The sequence below is a fragment of the Elephantulus edwardii genome, unplaced genomic scaffold, assembly GCF_000299155.1.
Source record: "Elephantulus edwardii isolate Elephantulus edwardi_28Jun2011 unplaced genomic scaffold, EleEdw1.0 scaffold00064, whole genome shotgun sequence".
In the NCBI taxonomy this organism is placed as follows: domain Eukaryota; kingdom Metazoa; phylum Chordata; class Mammalia; order Macroscelidea; family Macroscelididae; genus Elephantulus; species Elephantulus edwardii.
Window position 1 is genome coordinate 12,386,752 of NW_006399814.1, and position 20,776 is coordinate 12,407,527.

The 20,776-nt window shown below is 39.3% G+C and overlaps 1 protein-coding gene across 1 annotated transcript in view; it reads left to right on the top strand.

Moving 5' to 3' along the window:
• Positions 1 to 20,776, top strand: part of CDKL3 (cyclin-dependent kinase-like 3) — an 80,885-nt gene that overhangs the window by 47,956 nt on the left and 12,153 nt on the right. The window contains exons 6-8 of the mRNA XM_006888064.1: positions 6,474 to 6,562; positions 16,872 to 17,025; positions 17,120 to 17,448. Of these exons, the coding sequence (XP_006888126.1) occupies positions 6,474 to 6,562; positions 16,872 to 17,025; positions 17,120 to 17,448 (572 nt within the window). The remainder of the gene's footprint in view (positions 1 to 6,473; positions 6,563 to 16,871; positions 17,026 to 17,119; positions 17,449 to 20,776) is intronic.

The following is a 20,776-nucleotide window of genomic DNA, read 5'->3' on the forward strand; positions in this document are numbered from 1 at the left end:
AGGTAACTCTTTGTTTTTCCCATGCTTTTAGAATTCTGTCCTTATCATTTAATTTGGAGAATTTGACTATGATATGACTTAATGTTTTTCTTTTTGGGTCTTGTCTATTTGATGTTCTCTGTGCTTCTTGAATGTGGATTTTCCCATTCTTCAAAATACCTGGGAAGTTTCTTTCTAGTACTTCTTCCACAATCTTCTCAGTGATTTCCCTATCTCCCCTCTTCAGGAATTCCAGTCATATGTATGTTATTCCATTTGATGTTATCCAACATGATTCTAATGTTTTCTTCATTTTCTTAATGTCTCCTGTCTGATTTTTCTTCTACTATGTTTCTGGTGAGGCTCTTGTCTTACAGCTCACTGACACTCTGTTCTGTTCCATCTCTTCAGTTCTACTATTTTGTTCTACCAGTATGTTGGAACTCTGCCATTTTGGTCTTAATAGTCTGGATTGCATTTTCATGCTTTTCAGTTATTCCTAGTTCTGTGTTGGCTGTACCTCTCTGTCTTGTGATGATTTTTTAAGCTTTTGTACCTCTTTATATATTCTATCAATTCTTTCTTCTATCTTTTGCATTTTCCTCCATAGTTGTTCAATTTGCTCCTCATTGGTATATTTCTTCTGGACAGATGTTTCCTCTGGAAGTGACTTCTCAAGGTGTCCTGGTCCTCCCGTCTACCTGAGCTTAAGAGGTCCCATGTGGTCAAGCTAGACAGCGGTTTTTCCCCCCCAAATTACCTTAATGACAGAGTAGGAAACCTGTTGTTCCTTCTGGAAGTGGCTTCTCACCTGGCTCAGGGTGTCCCAGTCCTCCCTTCTGCTTGAGTTTATAGAGTCTGCGTGGTCAGGCTAGTTATTTGACTGACTGATCCATGGCTACTGATGACGCATGGTGGCTTATAATATAGTTTTAAAATATTACTGTAAAAAATTAATGAAATATTAAAAAACTATTTATGTCATCTATTATAAGTTACAATACTTCCTTCTAAAAATTACTTTCAGTTGCACTTGCCATTGAGTCATTTTTCAGCCATGTGACTTCATGTGTGTCAGAAAAGAGCTGTGCTCCATAGAGTTGACCAAAGCTTATGTTTTGGAAGTAAATTATCATACCTCCCCACACAGTAAGGTGCCTTTGGTTGGGTTTGGTTGGGTTTGGTTGGGTTTGAATCTCTAGCCTTTGAATTATTAGCTGGGATTACTAATGCATTATATGCATTAACTCTTTGTACTTCCCAGAGACTCCCAAATTTAACAAAAAAAGAAACTAAAATTCAGAGACTTTTAGAATTGAAAACCCTTTAAGATAGTCATGTCTGATTTTTTTTGTTTACCACAATTTAGTGATTTTTAGGAATAAATGGGAAAATTATAAAGATTATTGCAAAATTAGCAACTCAAGAAGTTGGTCTATATAAAGAAAAGCATGCCATAAGAATTGGAGGAAGACAATACTTAGATGACACAGCCATGCTTGTGGAATGTGAAGAGGATTTTAAATGCTCCTTGATGATGATTAAAGACGATAACTTTCATTGTAAATTACACTTCAACATAAAAGAAAGCAAAAATCTTCACACTATGCCTATAAATAACATCATGTTAAATGGAGATAAGATTGATGTTGCTGAGCATTTGACTTGGGTCAACAATCAGAGCTCATCAAATGAGCAGTCAAGAAATCAAACAATGTATTGTGTCGGGAAAATATGCTGCAAAAAAACTCCTTTAAAGTGTCTAAAACCAAAGCTAGTACTTTGAGGATTATGGCATATCATAGTATTTTCCCTTGCCTCATATAGCTGGCAATGAATAAGAAAGACTGGAGAAGAACTGATACCTTTGAAATGTTGTGTTGATAAAGAATAATGAATATACCATAGAATGCCAGAAGAATTAACAAATTTGTTTTTTAATAATGTAGCCAGAAGACTCCTTGGGATTGATGATGATGAGACTTCATCTCACATGCTTTGCGCATGTTATTAAGAGGGGCCAGTTGAAGAGACATAAAGCTGGTTAAAGTAGAGGGTAAATGAAAAAGAGAAAAACTCTAGTAGAGATGGCTTGACAACAGTGACTGCACCAATGAGCTCAAACATAGCAATGATTGTGGATTGCACAGGATGAAACCATTTTATTCTGTTGGATATAGGATAAATATGAACCAGAACCAACCTGATGGCACCTAATAGCAATATTAGCAACATGAATTTGTTATGTTTATTGACACCCAGTCTACTCAGACAAGGGAGCTCTGGTGACTTAGTGGACAAGGAGTTGTGCTGTTACCCTAAAGGTGCCTGGTTCACATCCACCAGCTTCCCCACAGAAGAAAGATGCACAATCTCCTCCTGTGCAATTATAACCTCTGAAAACCCACTAGAGAGTCAGCTATGAGTAAGTTACAATTCCAAGGCATAGCAATAAAAATTCAGACTAAGGGTCCACCCTTTGCAATATAGTACCCTAAAGAATTTCTGAGACATTCATCATCAATACAGTCAAGTCAGAACCAACTTATAGGTGACCCTCCAGTAGGTTTTCAGAGGCTGTAAATCCCATGGGAAGAGATGCCCATCTTTCTACCAAGGAACAGCTAGTGATTTTGAACTGCCTGCCCTTGGGCTGGCAAGACTAAACCTTACCCAATTAAGCAACCAGAGCTCCATGTAAGACGTTGATATGTACTATCATATTGGAACCAATTCATAGTTGATCTTCCAGTGGATTTCCAGAGGTGGTGAATCACATGGGATAAGATTGCTCATCTTTGTCCCTCAGACACTTCTAGATTCAAACCAATACCTTCACGCTGGCAGTGCAACTGCTTACCACTAGGCCACCAGGCTCACTGTAAGGTGGTACTTCTGGTAAGTGCTGTCAAGTCTTGTACAACTCATAGAGTGATTATGAACAGCATATCTATCTGAACCCAAACATAACCTGTACCATCTGCAAAATCTCTGACATACTTGAGCCCATTACTGAAGTCACTGTGTTAATCCACTTGGTTAAGAATCTTCATCTCTTTTCACCAACCCTCAATCTTTCCAAGTGTAATGTAATGTCCCTCTCCAAGGAATACTCTCTCCTAGAAACATGCCCCAAGTATGTGAGACAAAATTTTGTTCTCTTTCCCTCCAAGGAATACTCTGACTGCACCCTCTCTAAGACATATCTGATTGTTCCTTTAGCAGTGCATGGGATATTGAGTTCTCTTCTCCAACACCACAGCTCAAAGGCATCAACTCTTTTCCTGTCATCTTTATTTATTATCCCCTCTCTCAGCTGTCTAGCAAGTGACTGAAAAAATCATGTTCTCAATCAGGTGCCACTTAGTCCTCAAACTAACATCATTGCTTCTCAGTAATTAGGAGAGGTCCCTGACTGCGAATTTCCCAATTCAATATGTATCTTGCTCTCCAGACTGCTGGTACCAAGGGTGTGGTTTATGAATCCAAGTAAGATGAAGTAATTGACAATCTCAAACATCTATCATGATGTTGCCTATTGGTCCAGTGGTGACAATCTTAGTTTTCTTGATGTTGAGATGCAATCCACATTGAAGGTTGTAGTCTTTAATCCTCTGCAACAAGCACACCAACGCCTCCTCACTTGCCTCCTCACTTTCAGAAAACAAGTTTGTGTCATCTGCATACCATGGGTGTAAGGCATTAAGTAGGTACAATTTGTTATTCAGCAAGACAATGCCATGATTCACCTTAAGTATGAACAAAACAAAATAGTTATTGTTGTTATATGTAATTGAACCAACTATAGTCAGGTTGGTGTTGTTATATGCCATTGAGTTGCCTTTGACTCACAGCAATCCTATGCACAATAGCTCTGAACTCTGCTCTATCCTGAGTCAATCTCACAGTCTCACAATCACGTTCAGATGAGTCTCCAATATATCTACCTGCATTACCCCAGTTACTGTGTCAATTCATCTCATCCAGGGTCTTGCTCTCTTGTATTGTTCCTCCACTTGTCCAAGCATGATGTCCTTCTCCAAGGACTGGTCCTTCCTGGAAACATGTCCAAAGTATGTGAGATGGAGCTTCAAAATCCTTGCCTCTAAGGAGCAACCTGTTTTCAGCCTCTCCAAGACAGACCTGTTTGTTCTCTTGGTGGTCCATGATACATGTTCAACACTCTTCTCCAGTTCCAAAACTCAAATGCATTAATTTTTCTGTCATTGTCCAGCTCTCTGATGCGTACCAAGTAATTGCAAATACATGAATTGCCCATGGCCTGAATTACGTGCACTTTAGTCTCTAGCCTGACATCATTGCCCTCCTTTACTCTAGAAAGGTCCCTGATAGAAGACTTTCCCAATGCAATTCATCTTTTGATTTTCTGACTGTTGGTGCCAAGAGTATTGATTGTGGAACTGTTGCTGTTGTCATGTGCCACTGAGTCGCCTGTGACTAATAATGACCCTATGTACACCAGCCCTAAACTCTGCTCTATCCTGTGCCAATCTCACTGTTTCCTAGCCCACTGATACACCTACCCCCATTACCCCAGCCACTGAATCAATCCATCTCACTAAGGGTCTTCCTCTCTTTCGCTGTCCCTCCACCATCCCAAGCATGACGTCTTTCTCCAAGGGCTGGTCCCTCCTTGCAACATGTCCAAAGTATGTCAGATGAAGCTTCAGAATCCTTACCTCCAAGGAGCAAGCAGCCTGGTTTAACCCTCTCTAGGATGAACCTGTTCATTTTCTTAGCAGTCCACGGTATATTCTGTATTCTTCTTCAACACCACAGCCCAAAGATATCAATTCTCCTTCTATCATCCCTGGTCATTGTCCAGCTTCTGACATATAGCAAGTGATTGCAAAGACCATGTCCTGTATCAAGCACACCTTAGTCTCCACAGTGACATAATTGCTCTTCAGTAGTTTGGAGAGGTCTTTAACAGCAGAATTTCCCATCACAATACATCTTTTCGCTTGTGTATTATATTAGTGACATTGTTCATTAATGTCCACACTCTGTTGGATCACCTTTTTTTATTTTCTACTTGTTTATTTACAAAATTCTAATATATTTTTTCAAGAATCACCTTTTCTTGCAATAGGAATAAATACAGATTTATTAAAACCTGCTGGGGGACAAGCTATGAGTCAGTTCTAACTCAACAGCACACAACAACAACAACAAGCAAATGAGAGAAATACAGAACAAAGTTTCACATTTCATGGAATTCAGCATTTCTAGAGCCTTGGAGACTGAATGAATTCCTGAAACTGTAGCCCTTAGATAGTCTTTAAATATTAAGCTTTAAACCAAAAATATCCTCTTAAAATAAACTTAAAACAACAATTAACTGGTAAAAAAAATCTTTCTGGAACATTTTACTCTTTTAACATCTGTCTGGATAAAAAGTGGATGACAACAATTCCACAGGATAGCATATGATCAAGAATGATAATAAAGAAGTTTAAGCTGCTCTAAATGAATTGGCAAAAACAATGCCCCAGAAATTGAAGGTATACCGATTGATGTATTCCAACAAGCAGACTCAATGGCAGATGACAAAAACAACAACTTCTTCATCACTTTCTTTCACTGTCTGTTTTTCTTTTTGGCAGAGAGTGAAAGGAATTTTTTTTTAATCTACTGAAGTACTCAAAGTAGAAAGCAGAAAAATACTTTTCCAAAATCTTCCACAAAGATTTCAGGTTTGAGTATTTGTTATATTGTCTGATGCTGTAGAAAGAGCACTAATTAGGAATCAGGAAAGTTAGTAAATGTGAATAAAAGTTCTAGTTTGCCAAGTCCCTCATTATACTTATTATAATTATATAGGTATATATAAAACAGAACTATTTATCAGCGATTTTCTACCTCACAAAACTGAGACAAGGTTCAAAAATTTCTAATACTGTGGAAACATGCTGACACCTCTGTTTTGACTAACATCATTTAACTTGTAATAATGTAATTGCAAATTTCTTGGAAAAAAACAAGCCAGAATTACAGTTCAGGAATGCCTAAGATTTAATTCCATCTTTTTTTTATTTATTTACTATTTCATTATTTTTTCGTGTGTACCGTCAAATCAGATCTGACAGGTACAGGAGGAGATTGTTCCTCCTTCTCCAGCAGAGCTTCTGGTGGATTTGAACTGTGCACCTCTGAGCTTGCTAATTCCGTCTTTTTAAGACCACTTTTAGGCAACTACTTACTTCTTTGGGGAGCTCTGCTGGCTTAGTGGTTGCACTGCCAACGCAAAGGCCTACAGTTCAAATCCACCAACTCTGTGGAGAAAGATGGGCAATCTCCTACCATGCAACTATCTCTGAAAACCTGTTGGATTGTCAGCTATGGGTTGGTTCCAACTTGACAGTACACCACAGAAACAATGTGCTTTTTCATTTGTCAGATACTTTTGATGTCTAGAGTACTGAAGCTCCATTAAGAGTTCACTTAACTTTAGAATCTATTTCCTTTTTTAGGCTTGTTTGCAAATTGAACCTGCTGAGAGGATATCTGCTAGTGATCTTTTGCAGCATGAATATTTCACTAGAGATGGATTTGTTGAAAAGTAAGGACTATGAGTTCATACAGATTTTTTTAGTATTTGTATTAGAAGATTTTGCTAACATGAGAAATTACTACATGGGCTAATGTTACACATCATTAAAAATCATTTTAACAAAAACTGGATATCAGGTACTGACTACACACACATATGGTATACCTATAGGTGTCACTTTGAAGATTCTAATAATAAAAGTAATAATTTCTAACATTTATTACTTGTTGATCATATCCTAGGCAATGTACTGAACTTTACATTACAAAATATCATCAGTTATCATTAAGAAGATATAAGAACATAAACAAATCAGATATGAGAATATAAAAGCAATATTTTAATTTTTTTATTCCCATTTAGATTTTATACTCAGAATGGTCTAATTTTCCTTTTTTAAAAAAAATAGATTCTCTTAAGGAGATCTGATGATATAATCGATTAAATGTTGGGCTGTTAACCTAATTAGTGGTCATCAGTTCAAAGACATCAGCAACTCAATGAGAGAATGAAGTGGTAGTCTTCAGTTAATATTTATAGCCTTGGAAACCCAATAGAGCTTCTCTATCAGTCTGGATCACCTCAAAGACAGTGAGTTTTCTGTAGTTTCTCTACAACAGGCTGTTCCTTGGAGGCAAGGATTTCAAGACTCTCTCTCACATATTTTGAGCATATTGCCAGGAGAGACCTGTCTTTGGAGAAGGAGATCATGCTTGGAAGGGTAGAGGAACAGTGCAAAAGAGGAAGACCCTGAATGAGATGGACTGGCACAGTAACGGGTAACGATGGTAGGAGTGTTAGAGACAGTGAGATTGGCTCAGGATAGAGCAGGTTTCAGACCTATTGTGCATAGAGTTTCTGTGAGCCATAGTCGACTCAACAGCACATAACAACAACAGCAACATGACCAGAATACTTGAGAGGAAGCTTGGACTTCTAATTGAATGGTTGGCAATTCAAGCTCACTAGCCACTCTGGAAGAAAATGAAGCAATCTGTTCTCATAGATGTATAACCTTGAAAATTCTATGGGCACTTCTGTTGTGTCCTTTATATAAGGCTCCTGTGAGTCAGAACAGACTTAAGAAGAGAAGGTTTAGTGTTTAGCTGTAGATTCTCTGATCTGTAAGTCTCTAGATAAAGAATCTAAACCTAGTCATTTTGTCAAATGATGGCAGCTTACATGAGACTGTAGTGATGAAACCTATACCAACCGTACTGGTCACCCACAGTGGACAGATTTCAGTGGAGCTTCCAAATTAAGGCAGACTAGGAAGAAGAGCTTGGCAATCGACGTGTAAAAAATTGGTCCATAAAAATCTTATAAACACAACATATTCATGTCTGAAATATTGTGAGAAAATGAGCACCTCAGGTTAGAAGGCACTCAGAATATGACTAGGAGAAGAACTGCCTTCTTTAAGTATGGTCCACCTTAATGCTATGGATGGAGTAGATTTGGTAGCTTCATTTAATGATGTGTCATGCACAATTCAAAATGAGGTGAAATCGTTACAAATATTAGTTAAAAATCAGATTGTAGAATGAATAAAATATAAATGCAGAAAAAGTATAAGTAAAAAATGAAATGGAATGTGTACATATTTATATCCTAGGCATTATAAACTGAAATTTGTTGTTGGGTGCCATCAAGTACAACTCATAACAACACTGTGAACAACAGATCTGAACCCTCTCCTATCCTGTGCCATCTTCATCATTTCTGACATATTTGAGCCAGTTACTACAGTCATCGTGTCAGTCCACAGAGGAAGACGTTTCAAGGTTCTTCTTCTCTTTTTCCAATCCCCTACCTTTCCAAGCATGATGTCCCTTTTCAAATAATACTCTCTCCTAATGACACTCCCAATGTATGTGAGATGAAGCTTTGTCATCTATGCCTGCATGGAGCACTCGGGCTGCACTTTCTACAAGCCATAGCTGTTTGTTCTTTATTTTATGTTTGTTCTTTTAATAGTCTGTAGGCCACTAAGTACTCTTCTCCAACACCATGAATCAGTGGGATCAATTCTCCTTCTATCATCTTTATTCATTGTCTAGCTTTCTTATTAATTGAAAATGATGGAAAAGACCATGGCCTGAATCAGGCACTCATTAGTTTTCAAACCGACACCATTGCTCCTCAATAATTTGAAAAGGTCTCTGACTGTAGACTTTCCCAAAGCAATGTTGTTGTTGTTGTTGTTGTTGTTATGTGGCGTCGAGTCGCCTGCGACTCATAGCGACCCTATGTACAACAGCCCTAAACTCCACTCTGTCCTGTGCCAATCGCACTGTCTCTGACACTCCCATCCCAATTATCCCAGTCACGGAATCAATCCACGTCATAGAGGGCCTTCCTCTCCTGCGCTGTCCCTCCACCCTCCCAAGCATGATGTCCCTCTCTAAGTACCGGTCTCTCCTCACATGTCCAAAGTAAGTTAGATGGAGCCTCAGAATCCTTGCCTCCAAGGAGCCACCCGGTTTAACCCCTTCCAGGACAAATCTGTTTGTTTTCCTAGCAGTCCATGTAGGGACAACACTGACACTAAAGTTAACTCCACAATAAGGGATATACCTTTAACTTGCTGGTCTGTCTAATACTTCTCTAAATCTGAACATTCACATTGAGACAGACTAGGAAGAAGGATTGGCCATCCACTTCTTCCTTCTTCCTTCCCAAAGCAATAGATCTCCTAATCTGACTGCTGGTACCAAGGGTGTTGATTGTGAATCCAATCTTTTATCTAGCTATCATGATGTTGCCTATCAGGTGAGAGTTTTTATTTTCTTGATGTTGAGATGTAATCTATATTGAAGGTTGTTTGATTTTCTGCAGCAAGCACTTCAAGTCTTCCACACTTTCCGCAAGTAAGGTTGTATCATGCAGATTATTGATAAGCCTTCCTCCAATCTTGATATTGAATTCTTCTTCCTTTCCATATTGCTTCCTCTGATCCTAATACCACAAGTCCAGTTTCTCAAATGGTTTGCTCAGCATACAGATTGAATAGGTATAGAGAAAGTATACAATGCCGACACACACCTTTCTTAATTTAAAACCATGCAGCATTCCCTTGTATTTCGTGGAAACCAAACTCTCAATTTCTTCATCTTTTACTTTAATAGTTGATGTATATATTTGAATAACAGATATGTTTTTGTATAAGTACATAAGAATAACAGGTATTTCTTGTATAAGTGTGGAGATTATCCTTTCACTGACAGCACTGTACTTCATGATAGATCTTGTAATACTCTTTTCATTATGAACATAACACCATTCCTCTTCATTTTCTCATTTCTGACATAGTACATCCTATGATTGTCTCTAAAAATAGTAAATAGCAGTCCATCTGAGCCATTAATGCCTTAGATGTTGATATTTATTTGTTCAAATTTTATTTTTTACAACTTCCAATTTTCCTACTTTATATATTCGACTTCATATATTCATATTTTTTATAATTATATATTCTGCCTTCCAATTATTAATGGATATTTGTAGCTATTCTTCTTTTGAATCTTGCCATATCAACAAATGAAGGTCCTTCACTGAATTAAAGCTTTTTCCCCTCCACATCATGAAGGTAGACTCTATTTTGAAGAGTCAGCTCTTCTCCAGTGGCATTTTTAATGCCTTCCAACTTTAGAGGTTTATCATCTTGAATTATATCTATCCAACAGTGTTTTTACAATTATTGATAGGGTTTTTGAAGGTCTGTTATTTAAGAAGTGGATGGCTAGCCCTGCTTCTATGAGAAAGAACATAGCATCAAGGGTGAGGAAAGACTCATCAACATCCTGTGCTGTGCAGATGAAATAGCCTTGCTTGAGAAAAATAAAGAAGGCTTGAATAATTTACTGATGAAACACCAAGATAACATTCCACTCAATATGAATTACATCTTAATTTAAAGAAAACAAAAATCCTTGTAACTGGACTGCTAAGCAACATAATAAGTGGAGAGAGGACTGAAGCTGTCAAGAATTTAATTTTATGTGAATTCGCAGTTGACGTCCATGAAAAACAGCAGTCAAGGAATCAAAGATACTGGCATATTGCTTTTGACAAATCTACTGTGAAAGATCTCTTTAGGCATAAAAGAGCAAAGATGTCACTTTGAGATGGAAAATGTGCTTTACCCAAGCTACAGTATTTTTCGATCACCTCATATGCATGCAAAAGCTAAACAGTGAGTGAGAACAACTGAAAAAGAGAGTTTTTGAACTATGATGTTAGCAAAGAATATTGAATAGATCATAGTATTTAAAAAAACAACATTAGCAAAGAATATTGACTAGTAGATCATACTACTCAAAATAACAAACTTCTGATAGGTAGGCAGAATGCTCCTTGGAAGTAAGGATAGTGAGATTTTGTTTTATGTGCTTTGAACTTGTCATTAGAAAGGACCCATCTCTGGATAAGGATTTTATGTTAGATAAAAAATAAAAGAAAGTAAAGAAGACTTACTGCCTTTGGATTATGGTATTGGAAATGAATACATGGCAAAATAATAAATATATTTTGGAAAAAAGTATAGCCAGAATGCTACTTAAAAAAAACTATGGTGAAACTTCATCTCATGTATAATAGATATATTATTATAAGGAGGGACTTCTCCCTGGATAAGATGTCATGCTAAGTAAAAAACAGGGTCAAGGGAAAGGAGAAGACCCTCAGTGAGATGAATTGAGGCAGTGGCTGCAACAGTGCCAAGTACCAGCAATGTTTTGTTCTGCTGTAAACAGGGTAACTGTGAGTCAGAAGTGGCTTGGTAGTAACAACAGAAACTATAATTAGCACTCACTGACAAAATGGTTTTATTCTGTGTTGTAATACCTGTTTTCTTTCTCACAAAAGTGTAAGCTCCCAGAATATAGGGATCATGCTTCTTAACAAACCTTTTGTGTCTCACACTATGACATGCTCATTATACAGTTTGCATTGACAAGTTAGATTCATTAAACTTAGGTAATTTAGATTCAGTGGCATCAGGATTGGAGGAAGATTCATTAACAGCCTGCATTTTGCAGATGCCACAACCTTGCTTGCTGAAAGCAAGGAGGACCTGAAACACTTCTGCAGAAGATCAAGGGATTGCAGCCTTCAATATGTATTACATCTCAGCATCAAAAGACAAAAATCCACACCACTGGATCAATAAGTAACAGTTTGATTGTGTTTATGCAAAACCTACACTTGGACCAGGAGGCAGTTGTCAGAACAGAGTAAGGAGATATTGCATGGTTCAATATCAGGGTGTATTCCAGGGATGTATTCTGTCTCCATATCTTTTCAATCTATACGCAGAACAGGTCATCCAGGAGGCTGGTTTATATGAAGAGGACTGTGGCATCAGGATTGGAGGAAGACTCATCAACAACCTGCATTACTCAGATGACACACACTTGTTTGCTGGAACTGAGAAGGACCTGAAGTCCTTGGTGCAGAAGATCGAGGACTGCAGCCTTCAATATAGATTTAATCTCAAAGATTCTCACCACTAGGCTGATTGGGAGCATTATGACAGATGGTGAAGAGATTGTTATTGTTAACAGCTTTGGTTTGCTTGTCTCCACAATCAGCACTCTTGGTACCAGCAACCAGAAAATCAAGAGACAAATTGCATTGGGAAAGCTGGCTGTCAGGGACCTCTCCACGGTACTGAAGAGTAATGACATCAGTCTGGAGACTAAGATGTGCCTAATCCAGACCATAGTCTTTGCATTTGATTGCAAAGTACTGGACAATGACTTGGGATGATAGAAAGAGAATTGATGCCTTTGAGCTGTGGTGCTGGAGAAGAGTGTCGGACTGCCAGGAGAACTAACAGGTTCGTCCTAGAGAGGGTGAAGCCAAGCTATTCCTTGGAGGCAAGAATTCTGAGGCTTCGTCTGACATACTTTGGGCATGTTTCAGGGAGGTACCGGTCCTTGGAGAGGGACATCATGCTTGGAGGAGTGGAGGGACAGAGAAAAAGAAGGAGGTCATCGATGAGATGGATTGATATAGTGACTGGGGTGATGAGAGTAGGTATATCAAAGACAGTAAATTTGGCACAGAATAGAGCAGGTTTCGTACATACGGTTGCTATGAATTGCAAGCAACTTGACAGCACATAGCAACAACAACAACAATAGATGGAGAACAGATTTAAATTGTCAATAATTTTATTATACTTGGATCCAGACCAACACACTTGGTACTAGAAGTCAGGCAATCAGGAGACATACTGCACTGGGAATTTCTGTATTAGGGACTTGTCCAAAGTACTGAAGAGCAATAATGTCAGTTCAAAGACCAAGGTGTATCTGATTCAAGCCGTTTTCTTTTCAATCACCTGCATCTGAGAACTGGACAATGAATAAAGATGACAGAAGAAGAATTGATGACTTTGAGTTGTGGTGTTGGAGAAGAGTACTATATATCTCCCATGGACACCCAAAAGAACATACAGATATGTCTTGAAGAAACTGCAGCCAGAGTATTCCTTAGAGACAAGAATAGGGAAGCTTCCTCAAATCCTTTGGACATGCTATTAAGAGGGTTTATTCCTTGGAAAGGTGGAAGATTAGTATAAGAGAGGAAAATCTTCAACAAGATGAGTTAACCTAACCCTAACCCTCAATGGGTTCAAATCAAGTATGTCACAGATGATAAGGGTGGCGTAGGGTAGGAGATGATACAAATCTGTTGATCATAGGATTATTATGAGTGACACTTGACTCAGAATCACCTAACAATAACAACAATCAGTCATATTTCTAAGAAAACATCACTTCCTGTTTGATCTTCTAAAGAATCAATAAGTTTTAACTAATTGCAAAATCATTCATCTGGCCTTCAAGTGTAAAGGTAAGAAATTTGGAGATGGACCTCAATTAAAAATGTGATGACATTATCATTGTTGTTGTTATTGTTATGTGCCATCGAGTTGCTTGCGACTCATAGCGACCCTATGTACAACAGCTCTAAACTCTGCTCTGTCCTGTGCCAATCTCATTGTCTCCGACACACTCATCCTGATTGCCCCAGTCACCGAATCAATCCACCTCCCAGAGGGCCTTCTCCTCCTGCGCCTGCCCTCCACCCTTCCAAGCATGATGTCCTTCTCCAAGGACCAGTCTCTCCTTACAACATGACCAAAGTATGTCAGACGAAGCCTCAGAATCCAACAGAGTGTGGAAACTATAGAACAAATCATTAACTTAACATGCAAGCAAGATTCTGCTGAAGATTATCCAAAAACGTCTGGAACAACACATCAGCAGAGAACTGCCAGAAGTCCAGGCTGGCTTTAGAAGGGGTCATGGTACTAGGGATACTGTAGCTAATGTTAGATGGATCTTGGCAGAAAGCAGGGAGTACCAGGGGAATGTCTATCTGTGCTTCATTGATTATGCAAAGGCATTTGACTGTGTGGACCATAACAAACTGTGGCTGTCTCTGAGAAGAAGGGAATCCCAGAACACTTGATCGTGCTAATGCAAAACCTATACTTGGACCAAGAGGCAGTCATTAGAACAGAGCAAGGAAACACTGCATGGTTCAAAATTGGGAAGGGTGTACGCCAGGGATGTGTCCTGTCTCCATACCTTTTCAACCTGTATGCAGAGCAGATTATCCAAGAGGCTGGGCTCTATGAGGAGAAATGGGGCATCAGGATTGGTGGAAGATCTATCAACAATCTGCTTTATGCAGATGACACAACCCTGCTTGCTGAAACTGAGGAGGACCTGAAGTGCTTGCTACTGAGGGTCAAGGACTGCAGCCTTCAATATGGATTGAGGCTCAATGTCAAGAAGACAAAGATTCTCACCACTGGACCAATTGGCAGCATCAGGATGGATGGTGAAGAGACTGAAATTGTTCACAGCTTTAGTCTGCTTGGCTCCACAATCAACACTCTTGGCACCAGCAGCTAGGAAATTAAAAGATGTATTGCGATGGGAAAGTCTGCTGTTAGGGACCTCTCTAAAGTTCTGAAGAGCAACGGTGTGTCTCTGGAGACTAAGGTACGTCTGGTACAGGCCATGGTGTTTGCTATCACTTGTGCATCAGAGAGCTGGACAATGACCAGGGAGCATAGAAGGAGAATTGATGCTTTTGAGCTTTGGTGTTGGAGAAGAGTGTTGAGGGTACCATAGACTGCTAAGAAAACAAAGAGATTCATCCTGGAGAGGGCTAAATCAAGCTGCTCCTTGGAGGCAAGGATTCTGAGGCTTCATCTGACATTATCATTGGGTGTGGAAAAGTCCAGGAATTGTCATTAGAAACAAAACAAGAAGGAAATGTCTAAAAGAGTAACCACAACTTTTTCTCTAACACAAAAAATGAGAAGATATGTTGAAAAGTGCCCTTGATAAAAAGTGTAATTTTTTAAAATGCTGCTCTTATTCATTCTACGTATACTAAATTGGCTTTTTTTTGTATTTAGATATTAAGATTTTACTTTTATGGAGCAAAAGTATATTGAGTTCAAATTACAGGAGCCTCAGTAAAACATGTAGAGAAAGACCTTTCCTTTGGTAAAAAGTCTCTGGTCTCCTGCAATTAGAAAGCTTTAACTGGTGTGTTTCATGTTTCATGTTTAGTTAACTAATCACAGTGATTCCTTTTTTACTGCCTCACACTCACTGTTACTAAGTATGTTCTCTATACAATATTGGCAAGAGTTGTTTTTTAAAATTTTGAACCCTGTAAAATTGTTTTCTGTGGATCTCTGGTGGCTTAGTGGTAAAACATTGTGCTGCCAACCGATTGGCATGTGGTTTGAATCTACTAATTATTCATGGAAGAAAGATGTGATATGTCTTCTCCCATGTGATCAAATGTATCTGAAAACCCACTGGAGGGTCAACCATTAATTCTGACTCAGAGGCATATAACAAAAATAATTTTAAATAAAAATAAAGAAAACAAGAAAAAACCTTCCCTTCAATATGGATATATTTAGTTACATTTTCTATGAAAATATTTCTGTAGAGTAAGATTTCAAAACGTAATAGTTCATCTTTTAAATGTTATTACTTTAAACAACCACCAAAAGAACAAAGTAGCCTGGATCTTTTTTAGATTTTTACTTGTGATTTGAATGAAAGCTTATAAAACAAATTCGTTTTTCATATTTAGCTTAGTGGTAAGGAGTTGCACTGTCAGCCCATAGCCATGAAGTTCAAATCGACCAGCTGCTCTGTGGAAGAAGGAATATTCTTCATGCCATTTACTGCCTCTGAAAACCCACCAGAAGGTCATCTATAAGTTGGTCCTGACTCCACAGTACATAACAACAGCAAAACAATGAAATCACATTTCTCCACATATCCATTCATCTTTCCTCTCTAATCTTTCCTGTCTTCTGGGCTTTATCATTGGACAAATGCTATTCTTTTGACCTTAAACGGTTGGTTATTGCCTCCTGATGCTATTGTTTCCCTTGTAGAACTGTCTGTTGTTTGTTAGGGTTCGCTCTTCTAGCCCAAAGGCCACATCTCTCTGGTGACTTGAATCCATCAGCAGCTTCTAGGAGAAAGATGGGAAATCTCCTCTTTTGCAGTTTATACCCTTGGAAACCTTAGGTGGGTCAGCCATGAATTGGCTCCAATTTGATGGCGGTGAGTTCTTGTTTGGCTGAAAGCTGAGCCACAGAGATGAGCTTTGTTCAAAGTTCAAAGAAAGAGGTACTATGGGCAATAGTCTTGGAGGTTCCCTCAATCTCTGTTGGACGAGGGAGTTTAGCTCTTTTTATTGTTTTTTAGTTTTGTATTGTTATTTAGTTTTTAGTTTTCTGTCCAGGACCCACTACTGTGATCCTTTTGGAGTGAGAAACAGTGACAGCTGGGCACCATCTAGTTCTTCTGGTCTCAGGATCATGGAAGTTGAAGTCTGCATGGTTTGTTAGTCTTTTGGACTAATTGTTTCCGTAAAGTTTTGGTTTTCTTTCTTTCTTTCTTCTAAACAGACAGAGACTAGTCTACTTTCAAGCTTTCACTCATAATGGCCTGAATAGTTCTTAAGAAGAATAGCATATTTGTCAGAATGGAAGAAGTAAAGTTCACATTACTAAAAAGGAATCTTATTCTCATAAGTCTATTTTGTAAGTTTTATTACATTTCCATGGTAAAATATTGGAAGATATAGCTTTACCAAGAAGCAATTTGGATGAGATCAATATTGTGACATCTCTGGGGCATGTATTATGTGGTGATTTATTTATGCTGCAACTGAAATGTAAATTAATTGATCAAATGGCTCATTAAAGAGAAATTATCTAAGTAAAAAGCTTACTGGTTACTGTTTTTTTGTTTATTAGGTTCATACCAGAACTGAAAGCTAAATTACTGCAAGAAGCAAAGATCAATTCATTCATAAAGCCAAAAGATAATTCCAAAGAAAATGAACTTATAAAAGATGAAAGAAAAAGAATTTATAGCAATACTCTGCTAAATAGTTCTGGGTTTGGAAAGGTAAAAAAGACTTCAGTTCTCTTTCAAGTTTAACTTTATTATAGTAGCAAAATAACTGTTTCCTTTGCTAAGATTTTGGGTGAATTTATTCTAGGAAATAGAAAAAGATAAAAAATCCAAGGAGATAAAAGTCAGAGTTATTAAAGTGAAAGGAGGAAAAGGAGATAACCTGGAACCAAAAAAGTTAGATTATGAAGCCGGACATTGTCAGCAAGATGTAACTGAAAATGTTCACACACCATCTCAAGATGCAAAACCTGTAATCACTGAACCACCAAGACCTATCAGTCCCAGCATCAGTTCTAATGGCATGAAAGAAAATCTACATGCTGGAGGTTGTACGACAATGCCGCCCATTAACCTAACAAGCAATAATTTTATGGCTGTAAATACCAACTCAAATCTTACTTATTCCAATACAAGGTGAGTTGTAATGGAGAAGAGGTATTATGAAGCAGACCTATGTAAGGTATGCAAGTGTTCCCTTATAGTGGTTTTTTGAAGAATCTATTTAATAATTTCTATATATAAACCTAACTTGAATATGTATTTAAAGTATAATAATATAAAGGGCCTTTTGTAGGGTAGTTCTCACGAATACCAGAAAAGAACCCAATTTTTCCTGACTAGTCAGTTCTGACTCAGTGGCAAAGGATGACAACAATATATGTTGTTGTTGTTGTTGTTATGTGCCGTCGAGTCGCTTGCGACTCATAGCAACCCTATGTACAACAGCCCTGAACTGTTCTATTACTGATGTGCCTTAAAATGGTAAAATAAACTGTACTCCTATATCATAGGCAACTCTTAAATGGAAAAAAGAAGTTGAAAATAATCTTTCACAGCCAAATCATTTAATCAACTCAATGATACCTGTGTTGTTTGTTTATTATAAATTTACTTCAGTATTTCAGCTGACATGGGTTCAGTTCCCAATGCATCTCAGTGTAAGCACCATTTGTTTTTCAACTGAGACTTTCATGTTGTTATCTTGTGGAACCGTTTACAGTGGATTTTCTAAGCTAAGACAGACGAGAAAGAAAGGCCTGGTGAACTGCTTCTGAAAATGTTGTTGTTGTTGTTATGTGCTGTCGAGTCGTTTGCGACTCATAGCGACCCTATGTACAACAGCCCTAAACCCTTCTCTGTCCTGTGCCAATCGCACTGCCTCTGACACACCCATCCCGATTACCCCAGTCACTGAATCAACTCATCTCATAGAGGTTCTTCCCCTCTTGCGCCGTCCCTCCACCCTCGCAAGCATGATGTCCCTCTCCAAGGACCTGTCCCTCCTTGCAACATGCCCAAAGTATGTCAGACGAAGCCCCAGAATCCTTGCCTCCAAGGAGTAGCCTGGTTTAACCCTCTCCAGGATGAATCTGTTTTCTTGGCAGTCCATGGAACGTTCAATACTCTTCTCCAGCACCACAGCTCAAAGGCATCAATTTTCCTTCTGTCCTCCCTAGTCATTGTCCAACTCTCTGATGCATAACAAATGATTGCAAAGACCATGGCCTGTATCAGGCGCACCTTAGTCTCCAGAGAGACACCATGAGGTCCCTAACAGCAGACTTTCCCATCGCAATACGTTTTTTGATTTCCTGACTGCTACTGCCAAGAGTGTTGACCGTGGAAGCCGAGCAAACTGAAGCTGTGAACAATCTCAATCTCTTCACCATCCATCCTGATGCTACCAATTGGTCCAGTGGTGAGAATCTTTGTCTTCTTGACATTGAGCCTCAGTCCATACTGAAGGCTGCAGTCCTTGACCCTCTGCAGCAAGTGCATGAGGTCCTCCTCAGTTTCAGCAAGTAGGGTTGTGTCATCTGCATAACACAGATTGCTAACAGATCTTCCACCAATCCTGACGCCACAATTCTCCTCATAGAGCCCAGCCTCCCAGATGATCTGTTCTGCATACAGATTGAAAAGGTATGGAGACAGGACACATCCCTGGCATACACCCTTCCCAATTTTGAACCATGCATGTTACCCTGCTCTGTTCTGACTACTGCCTCTTGGTCCAAGTATAGGTTTCACATTAGCACAATTAAATGTTCTGGGATTCCCATTCTTCTCAGAGTCAGCCACAGTTTGTTAAGATCCACACAGTCAAACGCCTTTGCATAATCAATGAAACACAGATAGATATTCTTCTGGTATTCCCTGCTTTCAGCTAAGATCCATCTAACATCAGCTACACTATCCCTAGTACCACGACCCTTCTAAACCCAGCCTGGACTTCCGGCAATTCTCTGCTGATGTGCTGTTCCAGTCGTTTTTGGATAATCTTCAGTAGAATCTTGCTTGCATGTGAAATCAATGATAGTGTTCTGTAGTTTCCACACTCTGTTGGGTCGCCCATCTTTGGAATGGGAACAAATATAGATTTCTTCCAGTCAGTTGGCCAGGTGGTTGTTCTCCAGATTTCTTGGCACAACTTGGCTTGGTGAGCACATCCAGGGCAGCATCTGTTAGCTGAAATACTTCAATTGGTATACCATCTACTCCTGGGGCCTTATTTTTTGCTATTTCCTTTAAAGAAGCTTGAACTTCTTCCTTCATCACTATCGGCTCTTGCCCATATGTTATTTCATTAAATTCTTCTGTATCTGCCAATTCCTTTTGATATAATGACTCAGTATATGCCTTCCATCTTCTTTTAATACTTCCTGGATAATTTAATATTCTGCCTAAAGCATCCTTGATTATAGCAACTCTAGGTTTGAATTTGTTCTTCAGTTCCTTGAGCTTAAGAAATGTTGACAACTCAAGGATTGTCAGATCCAAGATGGCAGCGGAGGCAGAGACAGCATGGTGAGCTGCGGGAGCAGCGAACCACTTAAAGCAGGGCCATTATGGCCTCCTACAGACTTCAGCTTATTGATAATTGAACACTTAAACAGTTGATGACTGGACCTCAGTGAAGATTGAGGCTCAACAACAGGAATTCAAGGATTCCCAAGGAGGAATGGGATGGATGCTGGGCACTGGTCCTCCTCAAGACCACTGGAACTCAAGATCACTGCAACTCCAGGTTACCACAGTACAGCATATTGACAGAAGAGTGCTGTGCCACTTAGAAGAATGTTCCTCCAGAATATAATAACAACCGACTTTTAAGCACAAAGGCCCTCCCGGAGGTCTTATTGAGTCTAAACAAGAGGCTTAAACAAAACAAAAACCAAAACAAACCATAAAAAATAGAGTATTTTGTTGTTTTTATGTGCCGTTGAGTTGCCTGCAATGTATTGTGACCCTATCTACAGCAGCTCTGCAGTGAAGCTGTCTTATTGATTTGGGAATTGGATGCCTGGGTACAGTGAAGCCACCACACTCCCACAAGGTGGACTTGTTCTGGAGAGAATTCTTTGAGCCAGGATGGCCACAGTGGGGGAAGCAGGCACCCACCAGCTGCTCGCACAAGAGGGGCCGCACAGCCTGTGAGCGCCCATGCGGTGGGGTGGGGGGGCGCGCCCCCAACGGCCGCCTGTGCTGAGGGGGGCTGCGTGCCCCCCGCTGGCCACCCGCGCTGGGGGGGCACATGCCCCGCTGGCCGCCTGCATAGGAGGTGGGGGATGGGATGCATGCCTGCCATCTGCAGGTTTGGGTTTCCTTGGACAGGCCAAAGAAGACGATTACCTATACAATGGATTGCTGAAAGTCACTGCAAGTCTGATGACCTTAACAGTGGCAGCATGCACAAGAGGACTGACATCCTAAATGCACCACATATTTTGTTCTGTTGAAT